Source organism: Procambarus clarkii, chromosome 42 (assembly GCF_040958095.1).
Source record: "Procambarus clarkii isolate CNS0578487 chromosome 42, FALCON_Pclarkii_2.0, whole genome shotgun sequence".
In the NCBI taxonomy this organism is placed as follows: Eukaryota; Metazoa; Arthropoda; class Malacostraca; order Decapoda; family Cambaridae; genus Procambarus; species Procambarus clarkii.
The window spans coordinates 22,609,883-22,626,096 of NC_091191.1; the positions used below are offsets into that span (position 1 = coordinate 22,609,883).

General features: G+C 48.5%; 1 protein-coding gene across 1 annotated transcript in view; it reads left to right on the top strand.

The window, feature by feature from the left end:
• Positions 1-11,955, top strand: part of LOC123770247 (uncharacterized) — a 206,576-nt gene extending 194,621 nt beyond the window's left edge. Inside the window, 2 exon segments of the mRNA XM_069339627.1 lie at positions 5,116-5,246; positions 11,770-11,955. Of these exon segments, the coding sequence (XP_069195728.1) occupies positions 5,116-5,246; positions 11,770-11,925 (287 nt within the window). The 3' untranslated portion in view covers positions 11,926-11,955.
• The last annotated feature ends 4,259 nt before the right edge of the window (positions 11,956-16,214 follow it).

Sequence of the window (16,214 nt, forward strand, 5' to 3'; positions counted from 1 at the left end):
TTGAAGAAAGCTTAAAATACATGCTCTAGAAAGGTGAAGAATTAGGGGTGACATGATAGTAGTGTGCAAGTGAATGAATGGACATAACAATGGGGAAATTAATAGGGTATTAAAAATATCAGCACAAGACAAAACACGAAACAATGGGTATAAATTGGATAAGTTTAGATTTAGGAAAGACATGGGTAAATACTGGTTTGGTAACAGGGTTATTGATTTGTGGGACCAATTACCACGCAACGTAATAGAAGTAGGATTCATTGATTGTTTCAAGTGTAGGTTAGACGTATATATGAATGAGATTGGGTGGTTATAAATAGGATCTGCTTCGTATGGGCCAATAGGCCTTCTGCAGTTTCCTTTATTCATGTGTTCTTATAATGAATCAATAAGCAGTTCTGGTGAATGTGGTGAGGAAATCAAACCATACTATGGAGTACAGGGTACGAGCAGATGACACCTCAGCAGATGTCACCTGATCCACGAAAATGCCTCCAAATATACTACACGTGTTGCTAAGACTAGGCACAAAACTGCTATCATAAGAACATAAGAACAAAGGTAAAGGCAGAAGGCCTATTGGCCCATACGAGGCAGTCCTATTTATAACCACCCAATTCCACTCATATACATGTCCAAACCACATTTGAAACAATCAAGGAACCCCACCTCCACCACGTTAAGTGGTGGAGGTGGGAGGGGAACCAAAGTCGCTTCGACTTTGGTTCCGTCCGCGCCCCCTGGTCGTTCCCCTTTTGTTCATCCTCCCTCCCCCCTGTGTCCGGCTCCCAAACGTCTGAGGGTTTCGGATTCAGCACAGGGTTTAGTTGGTAATGAGACATGGTCGGCTTCGGGGGCTGCCCCATTTGGGTTGGAGACGGAGACATTTGAGCCATTTCCTCCTGCCGAGGCTTCTGGGTCCCACCAGCAGGCCCCCTTCTTGTCTGCCTTTTCTTCAGGGGTAGAGGGTTTGAAGGATGGCTCTGCCCCGGTTCCCGACTTGGGGAATCTCGGGGCTGGGGAAGAGTCGACCTGGGGGGGCCTTGGGCCCCCTTTGACTCCGCTTGGGTGCTTGTGCCTTTCTCGTGGGTCTTATTGTTGCAGGGGGAGGGGTTTTCTTATACCCCCCTTCCCTGTATGAGCATGATTTGGGTTCGGCTCCTCCCCGGGGTTCGGTTTCGGGCCCCTTTGGGTACCTCGGCCCTGTCTTTCTTGAGGTTTTCTACTTCTCGTATCTCCGCGAAGGAGGTTCGGGAGGCTCTTGCTGCATACCTCATGCGAAACCCGGTTTATGCCTCTGTGATGGATCTGTCCTCTTTTGAGTTCGGTTCTTCTTCCCGGTTTTGGGTGCGTTTAGAGGTTCTGGAGTCTTCCTGGCTGGCAGACTGCCCATTCTTTTTGTTGGGGGTGTGGCATGGGTTCTGTCAGACCCTGTACGCTTGATTGGCATGAAGTTCTGCAGGTTTCCTGGGAGGGCAAGTTTGAGGACCTTAATGCGTGCTTGCTTGCCCCCGTGCTTTCTTGGGATGTTGGCCTTTTGCAGCTTCACGTGCAGGTTCCCTCTCTTTCGGCATCGTTGGTTGCGGAGGATTTGTTCGCCCATGGGCATTTGGCTTCGGTCTTACATTTCTTTTTCCTTCTCGAGCCGTCTTCTGCCTGGCTTGAGGAAGATGTAGAGGCGTTGAGTGCCGGGTCTTCATCTGGGGCACTGACTTTGGCGGCTAGGGCATCGGCTGCACTGTTGAAGCTTTTTGCACCTTTCCTGAAAGACGCGGTGTCTCTGTTTTTTGCTTCTCCCCTCGCGTGCTGTCAGGCAGTGCTTGCCCTCTCTTTGGGCAACCTAAGAGAGGGCAAGCACTGAAAACCTAAGAGCCAGGGCTTGAACCCTGGCTCTTAGGTTTTCGTCTCTGTTTTGTCCGTTACTGTATGCAGAGGCTGCGGTCTCGCAGTTTCTGTCATCCTATGCCGGACTTGTTGGTTCTCCTGGGCGATCATTCTCGGCCATCTCGGAGGGGTCGTGCCAGGGTTCAGGGTTGCACTGGTCAAGGTGGGCCATTGGTGCCAGTTTCTGAGCTGACGTTGCTTTCGGTGCCAGCGTCATCTGGTCGGCGCGGTGATCGCTCTGTTCGGCGCTTGGTTTCTGGTAACGGGCGTCGGCCCTTTTGCAGTTCGCCCTGTTGACAGGGTGATGGGGGGGGAGGCACGCTCTGTTTGCCCACACTTGGCCCCATGATTTGTGGGCCTTTTCGGTCGTGTCATCCGGCCTGCGACCGAATAACACGACCTGGTTCGACCTTCTCCTCTGCTCTTCGCATCTGGTCTTTTTGACGCGGGTGTATCACCATTTCTATGGTGATCAGGTGACTTCATTGATGGTGTCCCACCTGAGAGCTTCGTCTCGGCGACAGTATGAAGTTTCCTGGCATTTTTTTCGCCATTTTCTTGTTCTTCGTAAGTTGTCTTCTCTTTCGGATCAGGTTGTCTTGTCCTTGCTTTCTTGGCTGTTTCAGGACCGTCATTTGACGCTTAATACTGTCGCCTCATATCGTGCGGCGCTGGTGGAGCCTCTCCAGCTTGCGTTCGGGGTGGACGTCACATCCGCCCCGTTCCGTAAGCTTTTTTGTGCTGTTTCACCTCCGGCCTGCTCATGCGCCGCCTGAGCCATCCTGGTCCTTGGACAGGGTGCTCTCTTATATCTTTCCTCTCCTCGGTTTGTGGTGGCCCCTTCGGTCGATGATTGTTTTTCCAAGACCCTGTTTTTGTTGGCATTGGCCTCTGGGGGTCTGGTAGGGGAGCTTCATGCTCTCCTCCGGCACAAGGGTTTCTGCTCTTTTGGGCCTGGGGTAGGTTTGTACGTTTGCAGCCTTCTCCATCTTTTCTGGTGAAGAACGAGACGGCTGCTTTCCGGAGGGGTCCTTGGGTCATTGATGCTTAGTTGGTTCGGCCGGGGGTGCATCATGTGTTGTGTCCGGTTGTGGCTCTTCGCCGTTACCTGCGCGCCTACGTTAGGGTGACTGGGGATGTGCTTTGGGTTGATCCGGTTTCCCTCATTTTGTGTTCCAGGCTCAGGTCTCCCAGGTTGTCCGCAGGGTTATTAAGTCTAGCCAGCCTGCGGTCTATCCTCGCACCCATGACGTTCGGAAGTTAGCAGCTTTGGCTGCCGTGTTTGGTAACATGTTTCGGGCTCGTATTCAGGCGAGTGGATTTTGGAGATCGAACAGGGTCCTGGCCACCCGTTATTTGGTGAATGTGCCTGCTCCTGGGCGTTCTTGTGTTGCTTTGGGTCGCAGGTTGCAGCCAGTTGTCTCGACTTCGCGTTGAGGAGTTTATGGCGGCCGCCTCCCGGGTATGTCCCTATTTTCTTGTCTTTGGGTATGTAGCTCCAAGGAGCCGTAGGGGCTCCCCACAGAAAATCAGCGTTGAATGAAATGAAACGCCATTTTCTGGGTGAGCCCCGGAGGCTCCCTGGCAACCCTCCCTCCCACCGGTTGGTTTTTTTTTTGCGTTGGTTGAAGCTTACAGTTAAGCAAGTCCCAGCTGTGTCTGGGTACAAGTAACAGGATGAACAACCCAGCAGGTTTTCTTCCTTTTGGAGAGTGTTGTACATGCTGCTATGGCGGTGTGTCCACTCACAAGATGAGTGGCGCTGCCCAATAAACTCGCCCCTCGGGGCAAAATTTAAAATTTAAATTTGAAGCTTAGCTTCTGAACTGGAGTGCTAGGCAGCCGGTGTGGTGAGGTCTGGGCCCTCCCTCCCCCTCTCGGGGAGAGGAGGGCTGCGCGGACGAGCGGTGCGGCAGTAAAGTGTGATGTTTGCTTGTTTCCTTGGGATTGTAGCAGGTTTCTACCTCTCTGTTCAGTTTTTTGTTTTAGTTTCTTACCATGTGGGGTTTGTTTTGTTATGCCTACCTTTCTGGGTGCCTAACCCCAGTTGATGGCAGCTAAGGAAAACCCCCAACCACGAGAGGGTTTTCCAGGGCCATTGCTCTGAAGGGGCCAGGTTCTGGCGCTGGTCCCTGGTAGGTCTGAACTCCATAGCTAATGTCCCGGTCTAATATAAAGTACAATGGGGGCCTCGACTTCCAATGCTAATCCGTTCCCAGAGACGGATCGGAAGTCGAAATATCGGAAGTTGAAGCGAATTTTCCCATAAGAAATAAAGGGATTTGAATTAATCCGTTCCCCACCCTCCAAAATATTAACATAAAAATACATTTTATACTGAATACAATGTTTTTTTCTAACTACAATACAGTACCAAAGTTACTCTTACCTTTATGGAGGGCTCTTGATGGCGTATGGAAGATGGTGATGGGGGAGGAGGAGAGTTGTTACTGTTTGGAAGGGGAGTCCCCTTCCATTATCACATCAGGCAGTGATGTTTTCTCTGGGGTACTCTCTCTCCTATGTTTTGCCTGAATACCACTAGGACCTGGTTGTGGTTCAGTGCTTGTTTGTCTCACTACAAATTTGTCAAGAGACATTTGTTTTTCCATTCGTTTTAACATTTGTCTGTAATGATGCATCACTTTAGCACCCATAATGTCCTTTTTCTTAGCCAGTATGGTGGATATCGTTGACTGAGATTTGTTGTACTGCCTAGCCAGTTCACCTACCTGCACACTATCTTCATATTTACGAATGATCTCTTGTTTCTGCTCTATGGTCATTCTTACATGGGATCTCACATGTTGAGCCTTACCACTGACTTTCCTGGGACTCATGGCGTATTATATAATAATTACTTTAATGTTCAAAATGCAAAAAATCACCACAAAAGCGGAATTTCTTATAGGCGCGATCGTCACTAAGTGGGTAGCTGTAGTAAACTGAGGCAGGTCGGACAGCGTGACCGGGAACCACACGCTCGGCCGACCCGAACGTGTACCAACAAATATCGGATGTCGAGTCGCATTTTTCGATGAAATTTATATCGTAACTCGAAATTATCGTAAGTAGGGGCAATCGTATGTCGAGGTGCTACTGTACATTAGCCCGATAGGCTTCAGGGAGCCTCCGGGGCTTACCCAGAAAGTGGCATTTCATTACATTCAATGCTGGTTTTTAAATGTTTATACAATGTTTTAACTAGAAAGTAATTTTTTGTTTCAACAGGCAACAGTACAGTGTTAGTTGAAGCCAATGATACAAGTGGAACAGAACTTGGTCCCCTTGCTGCCCAGGGTGGAGGTGAAGCTGTTTCAGTTCAACTTCAAGAACCAACTACAGTTCATATAGTCAATCAGGTGAATACTTTTCATGCACTAACACAACATTTTAAAATCTTTTCAAAATACAGTGCAGTGTTTACTCGGTTATCTGGATTTGGATTATCAGACGACTAATTGTACAGTGTTTACCATTGTGCAGATTGCCAACCTACTTGGCAATCTGTTGCATAAATCTACAATTTTATTTCCAAGCCATTTTTACCCAGTTATTTTTTTAATCTGAACTTGTCCCAGTTATATTCAGTGTTTCATGTTCTATATTTGTTTGTATGCCTGGAATAGCCTCTCATTAGCTCTACATGACTTTTGGACTTTTGTAGCCAAGCTGTAAGAACTGCACGAGACTTCTGAGACCCAGTTTCCTACTGGGAGCTAGGGGTTCTCTCTTTCTAGGAGAGCCCCATTGGCTCCCGGAAGTTCCCTTAATCATACTGATCAAATGCCATACTACTTAGTGTCATCAGATGCAGAGTTCATTCTGCCTACTGGAGACCATAAGCCAGAACCTGGTCCTCTCAGAAAGGTGCAGTTAGCAATGGCCCATGAATACATGACATTTAAAGGTTATCAGATCTGCCATCATCCAAGGAAGGCACATAGAAAGGTAGGCATATAAAAATAGACTACTGCATGGTTGAAAGAGATCACAACCCTCAAAATTTCAAGAGAACTCCCCCAACAATAAAACAAATAACCAAAATTTCATCAAACTTGCCCCCTGCTAGTTAGCTTCACTTTCTTCCCCCTCGTTGGGGGTAGGAGGGAGCGAGCCCGGGTAAGTTCTTGATTGATGAAGTGTGCAGAGTGATTTCTGTCACTCTGGCTCCAATCTCCCTTTTTTGAGTGTTGTTTCTGGGGGAGCCCCTTCGGCTCCCTGGAGCTATCCAGGCTGATACGTATATCATTAAACCTTGGCATCAGTTAATGTGGATGGAGTTCTAGGTCTACCGGGGTCCACAAACCAGAACCTGGCCCCCTCAGAGAGGCACGAGGAGCAATGGCCTATAGAAATGCTCATGTGATTTGGAGCATTCTATATCTGCCATCGATTGGGTCAGGCGAGTTGGGAGTAATATTCACAGGTACTCAGGCTGCATGTGCTTAGGGTTCTCTTTCCTGAGTGCCCTGTAAGTACTGCTCTTGGGGGCTTAGGGTTATCTTCCAAAAGTCACCTTGGGGTCTACCTCTGTGGTCTTATGCTGCTTGGTGATTGACTGCCCTGAGTGTTGGGGGAGTTTTCCTCACTTGTTTACCTTGGGGTAAGTGGTAGTTTTTGCACTGGTGGGGCACGGGGTACTGCACAGCTAGTTTTCACCTTCTACAGCAGCTAGCTATGTGCCTCCTGGGGGTCCATTATCCTCTTGCGGGTTTTTCTTTTACTTTTTGTTTTGGCCTGGTATGGGGGTTTGCCTTTGGGTACCCTCTGCTTCGCCTCTGTGAATAGATACGTCCTGAAGGTTCAGCTTTAGCAGTTTGTTTGGTAGACTTGGAAGCCAGTTAGCAATATCCCACCTGGGCTTACCGTTAGCGATACCAGTCTAGGGGCCCTGGGAATCCCCGCACGAGGTCCAATAGATGTGAACCCTGGGTCTCCTCTCGCCTTGTGCGAGTTTGAGAGTTGCTCTGTCCCCTTGTCTCAGAGCGAAGCTTATTGTTTTTGCCTCCGTCATGCTGCCTATTGGATAGGTGACACCTTCAACCCGGAGTACTGCGAGCACTGTTACTCAGTTCACCCAATCTACTGATGACTTTATTTGGGTGCAGGTGGCTCAGGCGTTGAATGCTTGGTTGCTGCTGCGTTCTCTGTTGGTTGATTCCCCAGATGCCCCGAGGCTGCCTCATTTTGCTTATAGGGACCCGGACTTGGGGTCTTGGTTCAGTCTGTACCCCCTCCGAAGCGTCTGAGGGCTTCGGCGTCGGGGCAGGGTTTAGAGGTTTCTGAGACTCGGGCAGTTTTGGGAGTTGCCCCTTCCAAGGAGGCGACAGAGGCATTCGAGCCCCTTCCTCCTGCCGTAGCGTCGGGGTCTAACCAGTGGGCCTCCTCTCTTCCCGCTTTTCCGGATGTCCCAGTTTTTTCTTGTGAGGCTGGGGCTTTGGAGGAGGGCTCACCTCCAGCCTGACGTGGAGGTTCCTGGGGTTGGGGAGGGGCTGACTTGGGGGCTGTGGGCCCCATTGGACCCCACCTGGGTTTTCAAACCCTCAGAGTGGGGCTTTCTGTTATAGGGAGTGGGGTTTTCCTTTCCCCCTCTCTGTGTATAAGTTGGATTTGGGTTCAGCTCCTCCCCGGGTTTGGTTCCATGTTCCTGCAGGTCCTTCGGTTCCGTCCTTCCGGAGGTTTTTGGCCTCCCACGTCTTGCCTACTGAGGCGCGTGCGGCCATTGCGGCTTACTTCCTACGCGACCGGAACTATGCTTCTATAATGAATCCATCTTTCTTCAGGTTTGGGTCTTTGTCTCCATACTGGGTTCGTTATAAGGTTCCGGAGTCTTCCTGGCTTGCGGACTGCCCGTTGCTGTCGTTGGATGTTTGGAGTGCTTTCTGTCATTCCTGCACACTTGAGTGGCGCGAGGTATTGACGGTGGTCCAGGTTTTCCTGGGTGACTTCGAGCACCTTAATGAGTGCTTGTTCGCTCCTGCCCTTCAGCTTCACGTTCAGGTTTCCTCCCTTTCGGCTGCGCTTGTGGCTGAGGATTTGCACACTTGTGCTTTGTTGGTCTTGGTCCTGTCTTTCTTTTCCCTCCTGGAGCTGTCTTCGGATTGGCTTACAGAGGATGTTGAGTCACTTGAGACTGTTCCCAGGTCTGGTCCTTTGGTCTCGCTGCTCTTGTGTCGTCTGCACTTCTGAAGCTGTTTGTGCCGATCCTGCAGGATGCGGTGTCACGGTTTTTCGCTGCGCGTCTCGCATCTCGGCAGGTTGTGCTCGCTGTCTGTGCCTGGTCGGCGCCGTATTCCCTCTGCGCAGATCAGGTTCTCGTAAGGGGCATCGGTCCTTTCACGGTTCTCCCGATTGATGGGGCGATGGGGTGGGGGGGAAGGCTTGCTCTGTTCTTCACGCATGATCTCACAATTCGTAGGCATTTCGGGTCGTTTCCCACGGCCTGCGGTGGCGTTGGGTGACCCTTCCTCCTTCAGGGGTTCGGGGCTGACGGGGCAGACCTCTTCTCCAGTGCTCTGTCGGGTCATCTCGGAGTGGGTAAGCTTGGGCATCGTTGAAACTACAACATCCCTCAGGTGGGTTTCCTGCCTGTTTCCAATTCTAAAATGGGACTGTGCAGACCTGCGGTTCATTCTGGACTTGTCCCCTCTGAACCCTTAGGTTGCTTGCCCCTCCTTTCGATGACCACTCTGTTCCAGGTCCGGCTTCTATTGGAGCGGGACACTTGGATGGTGTCCCTGGACCTCAAGAATGCGTATTAGCACGTCCCTATTCATCCAGGGTTCAGGGACTGACTTGGTTTTATTTTGGGGCGTCAAGGTTACCACTTTCGTTGTCTCTCATTTGGGTTGAACCTGGCTCCTCGCGTGTTTACATGCCTTACTCAGGTCATTGTGGCCCGCCTGCATCTCTTAGGTGTTCGGGTGTTGGCCCACCTCAACGACTGGCTGGTCTGAGTTCCCAATCGGTTCGCATGTCTGCTCGCCAGGGATTTGGTTCTTTCCGAGTTAACCGGGTTCGGGTTCTTGGTGAACTGGCGGAAGTTCAATCTCGTTCCCTCCCAGGTTCGGATCTGGCTGGGTCTTGTGTGGGACTCTCGGACCGCTTTCTTGTCTCTCCCTCTGGAGTCTCTCCTTCGGCTGCGGTCTTCGCATTTGCCTGTTTCTGGGGGACGCTCCTGGGTTACCCGGCGATGCTGGTTTACCCACTGGGTCGGGTTTGGCTTTGTCGGTTGTTTTCGTTCCTTTGGGGATATCCCTTCCACCTTTCTCGTGATCGCTGGGTTCGACCCCCGGGGTCCTTGCACTGGCTGCTGTGTCACCAGCTTCCTCTTCGGATTTTTCGGGGTTCAGTGTCTTGGCGCCTACTTGACCCCCTCACTCAATGTGTTCACGGATGCCTCGTCTCTTGGCTGGGGCTTTGTGACCAGTGCTCACCAGGGCAGTCGGGGGTAGCCCGTCCTTACGTCAGGCCCACAGCATGGTGCGGGTGGTCGCGGTGGTGTGTCTGCGCTTAGGTGAGTTCAGGTCGCCCGCGGATTGACGATCCGGCTCCATTTGGACTGCTCCCTGGTAGTTCATTGTCTGAACTGTGGGGGTTTGATACAGTCCTTGGCTGTTTGGGGTGACTTAGGGTGATGCTTAGGGTGACTCGTCTACTGAGTTCTTGGGGTTTGGCTCTCCTGGCCATTCAAGTCCGGGGAGTGTCCAACGTCCTGGCGGACGGCCTGTCACAATTCATTCCACTGTCCACGGAATGGACAATCGACGCTGACTCGTTCACTTGGCTCTGCCAGACGTTCGGGCGCCTGGAGGTGGACCTCTTCGCGTCGGCGTGGTCGAGGCGTCTTCCGGTATAAATGGCACCCTTCCCCGACTGCGAGGCCATCGGGAGCGATGCCTTTCGGCAGGACTGGTCAAGGTGAGGATTTCCTGTATATCTTCACCCCCCCCCCTCCCAGTTCAGCTGTTGCTCCAGGTCCTGACTTGCTTGGAGACTTACCAGGGATGAAGTAGTCCTTTTGGCCCCTTTGTGGCCGGCCCAGCCTTGGTTTCAGGTGCTGTTTGCTCGGTATCCGAACCCGGAGGTTTTCCCTCGGCTCCGCCTATTTCAGCAGATCAGTCTGGTCCGTTACGAGACCGGTTCGATCTTCTCCTCAAGTCTTCACGTCTGGAGTTTTTGACTCGGGTCTGTCACCATCTGTATGGTGATCAGGTGGCTTCCTTGATGGTGTCCCACCTGCGGGCTTCGTCTCGGCGGCATTATGAGGTTTCCTGGCAGTTCTTCTGGTTCTTTTTGTCTCTCCGTCGCTGTTCTTCCCTGTCGGTTCAGGCTGTTTGTCTTTTTCTCTTGTGGCTGTTTCCGGACCATCATCTGATGCCGAATACTGTCGCCTCGTATCGTGCGGCGTTGGCGGAGCCACTGCAGCTTGCTTTTGGTATTGATGTTATTTCTCCACTCCTTTATAAGCTGTCTCGGGCGTTGTTTCACCTCCAGCCTGCTCATGCACCACCTTAGCCATCCTGGTCTTTGGACAGGGTGCTTTCGTATTTGTCTTCTCGTTTTGTTGTGGCCCCTTTGGTTCCGGATTGCTTTTCTAAGGCTCTTTTCTTGTTGGCATTGGCCTCTGGGGGGTCGGGTCGGGGAGCTTCATGCTTTCCTCCGGCGCAGGGGCTTCTGCTCTTTTGGTCGTGGTGATAAGTTTGTTCGTTTGCAGCCGTCTCCTTCTTTTCTGGCGAAGAATGACACTGCAGCTTTCTGGAGGGGTCCTTGGGTTGATGATGCTTGGTTGGTCAGGTCGGGGGTGCATCATGTGTTGTGTCCGGATGCGGCGCTCCGCCATTATTTGTACGCCACAGCCTCTGTGGCCGGGGACACTCTTTGGGTTGATCCGGGTTTCCCTTGTTCTCTGTTCCCAAGTTCGGGTCTCTCAGGTTGTCCGCAGGGTTATTCGGCCCAGCCAGCCTGCGGTCTATCCCCGTCCCCATGACGTTCGTAAGTTTGCTGCACTTGCTGCCATCTTCGGTAACATGACTTGGGCTGACATTCAGGCACGGGGTTTTTGGCAGTCGAACAGGGTCCTGGCTGCCTGCTACCTCGTAAATGTTCCTGGGCCTAGTCATGTCTGTGTTGCTTTGGGTCAGCGGTTGCAGCCAGTTGTCTTGACTTCGAGTTGTGGTGCGAGCACCGACCGCCTCCCAGGTAAGTCCCTCCAGTTTTAGTCTTTGGTAATGTAGATCTGGGGAGCCGAAGAGCCCCTCCCCCCCCAGAAAACCATCGTTGGATGTAATGAAATGCCATTTTCTGGGTGAGACCCGAAGGCTCACGGCAACCCGCCCTTTCCCCGATCGGCGGTTTTGCGCGTGTTTTGACATCCAGCCTAAGAACTGGTGGTTGGATCGCTGGCGCAGTGGGTCTGGGGCTCCCTCCCTTCCCCCTCCCAAAGAGTGGGCAGCTGCGCAGACAGGCGGCGCGGCTCGTGTGACGTCATGCTTGTTTGCTTGTTTTTATTTGGGACATTCTGTCCATTCGTTTGTTTATTTTTGTGTTTTTAACCAGAATAAGGGTTTGTTTTGAGGCGCTTGCCTGTCTAAGTGCCTGTCCCAGTCGATGGCAGTAATAGAATGCTCCAAATCACATGTGTATTTCTATAGGCCATTGCTCCTCGTGCCTCTCTGAGGGGGACCAGGTTCTAGCTTGTGATCCCCGGTAGGCCTAGAACTCCATGCACACTGACTGATGCCAATGTCTAATTATAGACATATCAGCCTGGATAGCTCCGGGGAGCCTCCGGGTCTCACCCAGAAAATGGCGCTTCATTACATTGAACACTTTTTTTTACTATTCAGTATCTATATAACATTATGAAAATCTTTTTAACAGGATGCTCTTTCTGCTGGATCTGGTGATTTAATCCTTGCTGCTGACCAGTATCAGAGCAGCCGTGGATCATCTGTGGTACCTGGTGACACAACAAACTACGTTGATGCAGAACATGGAAACTCAACTCTCTTGTACTTGACAGCAAACTTTCATTAAAGAAAGTGACAACTGATACATTTTGAAGTGCCCCACGTGTTTCATTAAGAAAGATGTAACAAAACAACCCTCCTAGCAAATCTGCCACTACAGCGTATCATGTGATGTAGTATGGCATTGTTGTCATTAACCTGACCAAAATTTAAGGCTATATAACCTATATAGTATAAGTTTGTAAAGATAGGTAACAGTAATTACCTAATAACCACTAAAATTCAATGGATGGAGAGGTAAGTAGAATCAGAGTGAAACTGTTCTAGTCAAAACAGTGAGTTAATATTATCACTTTGGATACAGAAGGATGACTTTAGGTGATAATAAAAAATATGCACACATTTGTCGGAAAGTGATTTAAAATGTTCTTTTGCTGTGTTATGAGAAACTAACAGTTGAATAAATCTTGCAATGTTTGATATACTGTGTGCTGTTAGAACTGAATGCATAGCGGTGATAAAAAGTTTATTGTTTATGAAAAATAAATGATTTATACGGACTGGCCTTTCAGTAGCTTACTGGTGCATTAGACTCATGATATCACAGAGACAACCACGATGCTACTAGGCCTCTGAAGTTGTGCCTGCCAACCAATCTCCAGAATCGTCTGGCATGCTCAAAGAGACAAGGGAAGCATGGGGGATCAAGAATCAATCAAAACTGAGAAAAAACACAAGAGAGTACAGGCAAAGTCAAATTTTGATTAACAATTAAATAAAAGAAAGCCAAGCATGATTCCTTGCTGATGGGAAGCTATCATTGTGTAAATACATAACATTCCATCAGATGACAGGTCAGGTTACTTGGGGGTTACCCAACTACCTATACCATCCTCACTTGTATGTCTGGTACCATCTGCATTGCTTCTTCATTGTGTTTATGCTACCTACATTGTATCCTTATTCTCTTAGTTTACTCTGACATTGTTTCAAAGTTGTCTTCCTTGGCATCGGTAGATATTTTCCAGTTCCTCATCTGAAGTCTTCTCCGAGAGGTTCACATATCTCATGTTTTGTATATATGCCTTCTGGTGCTTTTTTGGTTTATGCATCTTGTTTATTTAGCCCCCTTTATATTTGTTGTGGGTTGGTGGATCGGGGGAGGGTCTGTTTTGGGCTGTTGCTTTACACAACAGTGGAGTGGAAATGCGCCGCAGAAATGACGTCATATGTGTAGGGCAGTGCGGGCGATTTTGTGGCGACACCAAAAAGTGTATACTCGTTTCAGTTTTCTCACCTTAATTCTCATGCTTCGTCATTCATTTCGATATTGTGTTTGCAATAGAATTCTCTACAGGGGTATTTGCATGTAAGGTCTAAAAGCCCGGAGTGACTCCCCACAGCAAAGCCTAAAGTCGGCCAAGTTACCCCGTGAATGAGCACCAATTTGCACACCTGCAGACTAATATATATACTCTCGTTCAGTTTGATAACATAAATTTTCATGCTACGTCCTTCATTTTGGTATCAAATTGTTCACAATATAAAGGTGCATATTTTAAAACTAGTTCCATAATAATAGAACAATAAATGGAATTTTAACAAATATTTTAAATTTTGGATGCTCATCGCCACAAAATTATTTATATATTTACAGTGTTCTGACACCAAATTTCGTGTTTCGTCTTTCATTTTGGTATCCAATTGTTCGCGATATAAAAGCGTGTATTTTAACCCTTACACTGCTCAGGGGTCCTTGGGACATTTACACCCCTGTGTGCAAGAAAAAAAAAATCAAAAATTTTTTTTTGTCTTCTAAACATGTTAATTTGTGTCCCCTGAGCACGGAAAAACAAAAAAAATTGTAGGTGACATATTTTGGGCGCAATTGACCGAGGAAGTCTGGCAAAAAGTAGGCGTTGACAGAGCGGTCGTCAGACCCGGTAAGCGTCATCCGCACTGGCAGATGGGAGTTGCCATAAAGATATTATTACCTAATTGTTTCAATGTCTCTGATTGATTTTTTCTTAGTTTTTTTGCAGTAATATTATTCAATAGTGTGTATTGTAATATATTTATACTGTATAATAAAAGTGGTGAATAATCGCTATACTCAAAAGTATGATGTGCATATTAGTGATTCAATTATTATGTTTATAAAACAATAAACAAATAGTTTTGCTGCTATTACACTCTTTACACAGGTTATATATAAGTTTTGGCATGTTTTGGTCACCATAACGAACCACTAAGTTGGTATTGAGAGTCGAAAAGCAACGAAGAGTTACCGCCACACACCAGCCAGCCACTCGCTGCCACTCCCTCAACACACGCACTAAACTTTCTCCCCCAACAATACCATTTGTGGTGTTATTATAATATATACAGACGTTATATATAAGCATGTATATATTTTGTTCACCACAACTGTACAGCTAAGCTGATATAGTTAGTTCAGGCACTAAGAGTCGTCGCTATACACAGATGGCGGCTGGCGGCTCCCTCACTCTTTCAAGATCACACGCACTAAACTTTCTCCCCCAACAATACCTTTTGCAGTGTTATTACCCTATATACACATATTATATATAAATATCTACATGTTTTATGCACCGTAACTGTACACCTAAGCTTGTAGTGCGCCCAAAGAGCATAGTGGCCACCCTCTAAACAGCTAGACAAATCGTGCAGACGACGTCACCTCCGTCACCCATATGGCTCCTCCCAGCATAATCCTTTTGCTGTTATTACACTAATACACACATTATATATAAGTATCTACATTTGTGTTCACCATAGAGAACCACTGACCTGGTATGGTGAATGCAAACAATAACAACTAGCCACACAGTAAACGATGCTGTCTTCCTCCATCTCTCAGCATCACTCCTCCCACAGAGCTAATTATTACAACAATCCTGCTATTATCACAACCCTGGTTATTTATATCACAGTCATGAGTCATCTGTAATATTGTCATCACTAAATAATAACATTTATATATTTATTTTGACATTTTTCGGCGATGCTGTGGTCACAAGCTGAACAGCAATGCTGTTCGCTCATGCTGCGTGCGCCGGCCTTGGTTGCTCCAACAGTACTGTGCCTCTCACACCTGAGAATATTGCCCACGATTTTTTTTTAAAATGGCATCTGTTTACAAGAGCTACTGAAACTGAAGCTACTGTGAACCCCGTGTAGCCGCGGGCCATTTGAATCGTGCCTGGCACCCTATGGCGTATATATACGCCATGTGCACCATGGGACATGTTACTCAGGGCGTATATATACGCCATGCACAGTTTAAGGGTTAAAACTAGTCCCATAGTAATAGAAAAATAAATGGAATTTTTAGCAAATATTTAAAAATTTGGACCACAAAAGTATTTATTTTCTTTCTGACATTTATTATCTTTCTGACATCAATTTTTGCATCATGTCCTTCATTTTGATTTCAAATTGTTTGCAATAAAAAAGTGTGTATTTAAAAACAAGTTCCATAATAATAGAACAATAAATGGAATTTTAACAAATATTTTAACTTTTGGACACTTTTTGACGCTCATGACTGGGCTGCATGACCACAAAATTATTTATATCTTTCCAGTGTTCTGACCTCAATTTTCATGTGGCGTGTTCCATTTTGGTATCAAATTGTGCGCAATCTAAAGGCGCTCATTTTGAAACCACTCCCAGTTTGATCAGATAGAATTTAAATTTTTAACAAATATTTTAATGGATGGCTCTGGATGTCGTCATCTGAGACGGCACAGGAGAAAAACGGACGCCGTTAATAGGCATCATCGGAGTGCGAAAGTGTTAAGGCGCATGTGTTAAAAGTCATCATACAGCGTGTCAAAACCCCCACGTGTCGACACACGTGGAGGGGAGATGGGAAGGCCATCGTGACGTGGGGAGGGGGTGAACAGGCAGGACGTGTGGTCTATCTTTGTCCAGTCTCCCCCACCCACCCACTTGTTCACCCGCGTGCCCACCTACCTGCATGCCCACCTACCCACCTGCCAACCTACCTACCTGCCTGCTCGCCCACCCACCTGTTCACCCATCTGCCTGCATGCCCACCTGCCAACCAACCCACTTGTTCACCCACCTTCCTGCTTGTCCACCCACTTGCCTGATAGAACCTGTTCACCCACCTTCCTGCTCACCCACCCACCCACCTGCCTGATAGCCCACCCACCCACCTGTTCATCCACCTGCCTGATAGCCCACCCAGCCACCTGTTCACCCACCTGCCTGCTCACCCACCCACCCACTTGCCTGCTCGAACCTGTTCACCCACCAAGCCCATTAGCCTGCCATCTACCTATCCAAAACCCACCTGCCTAAATACCT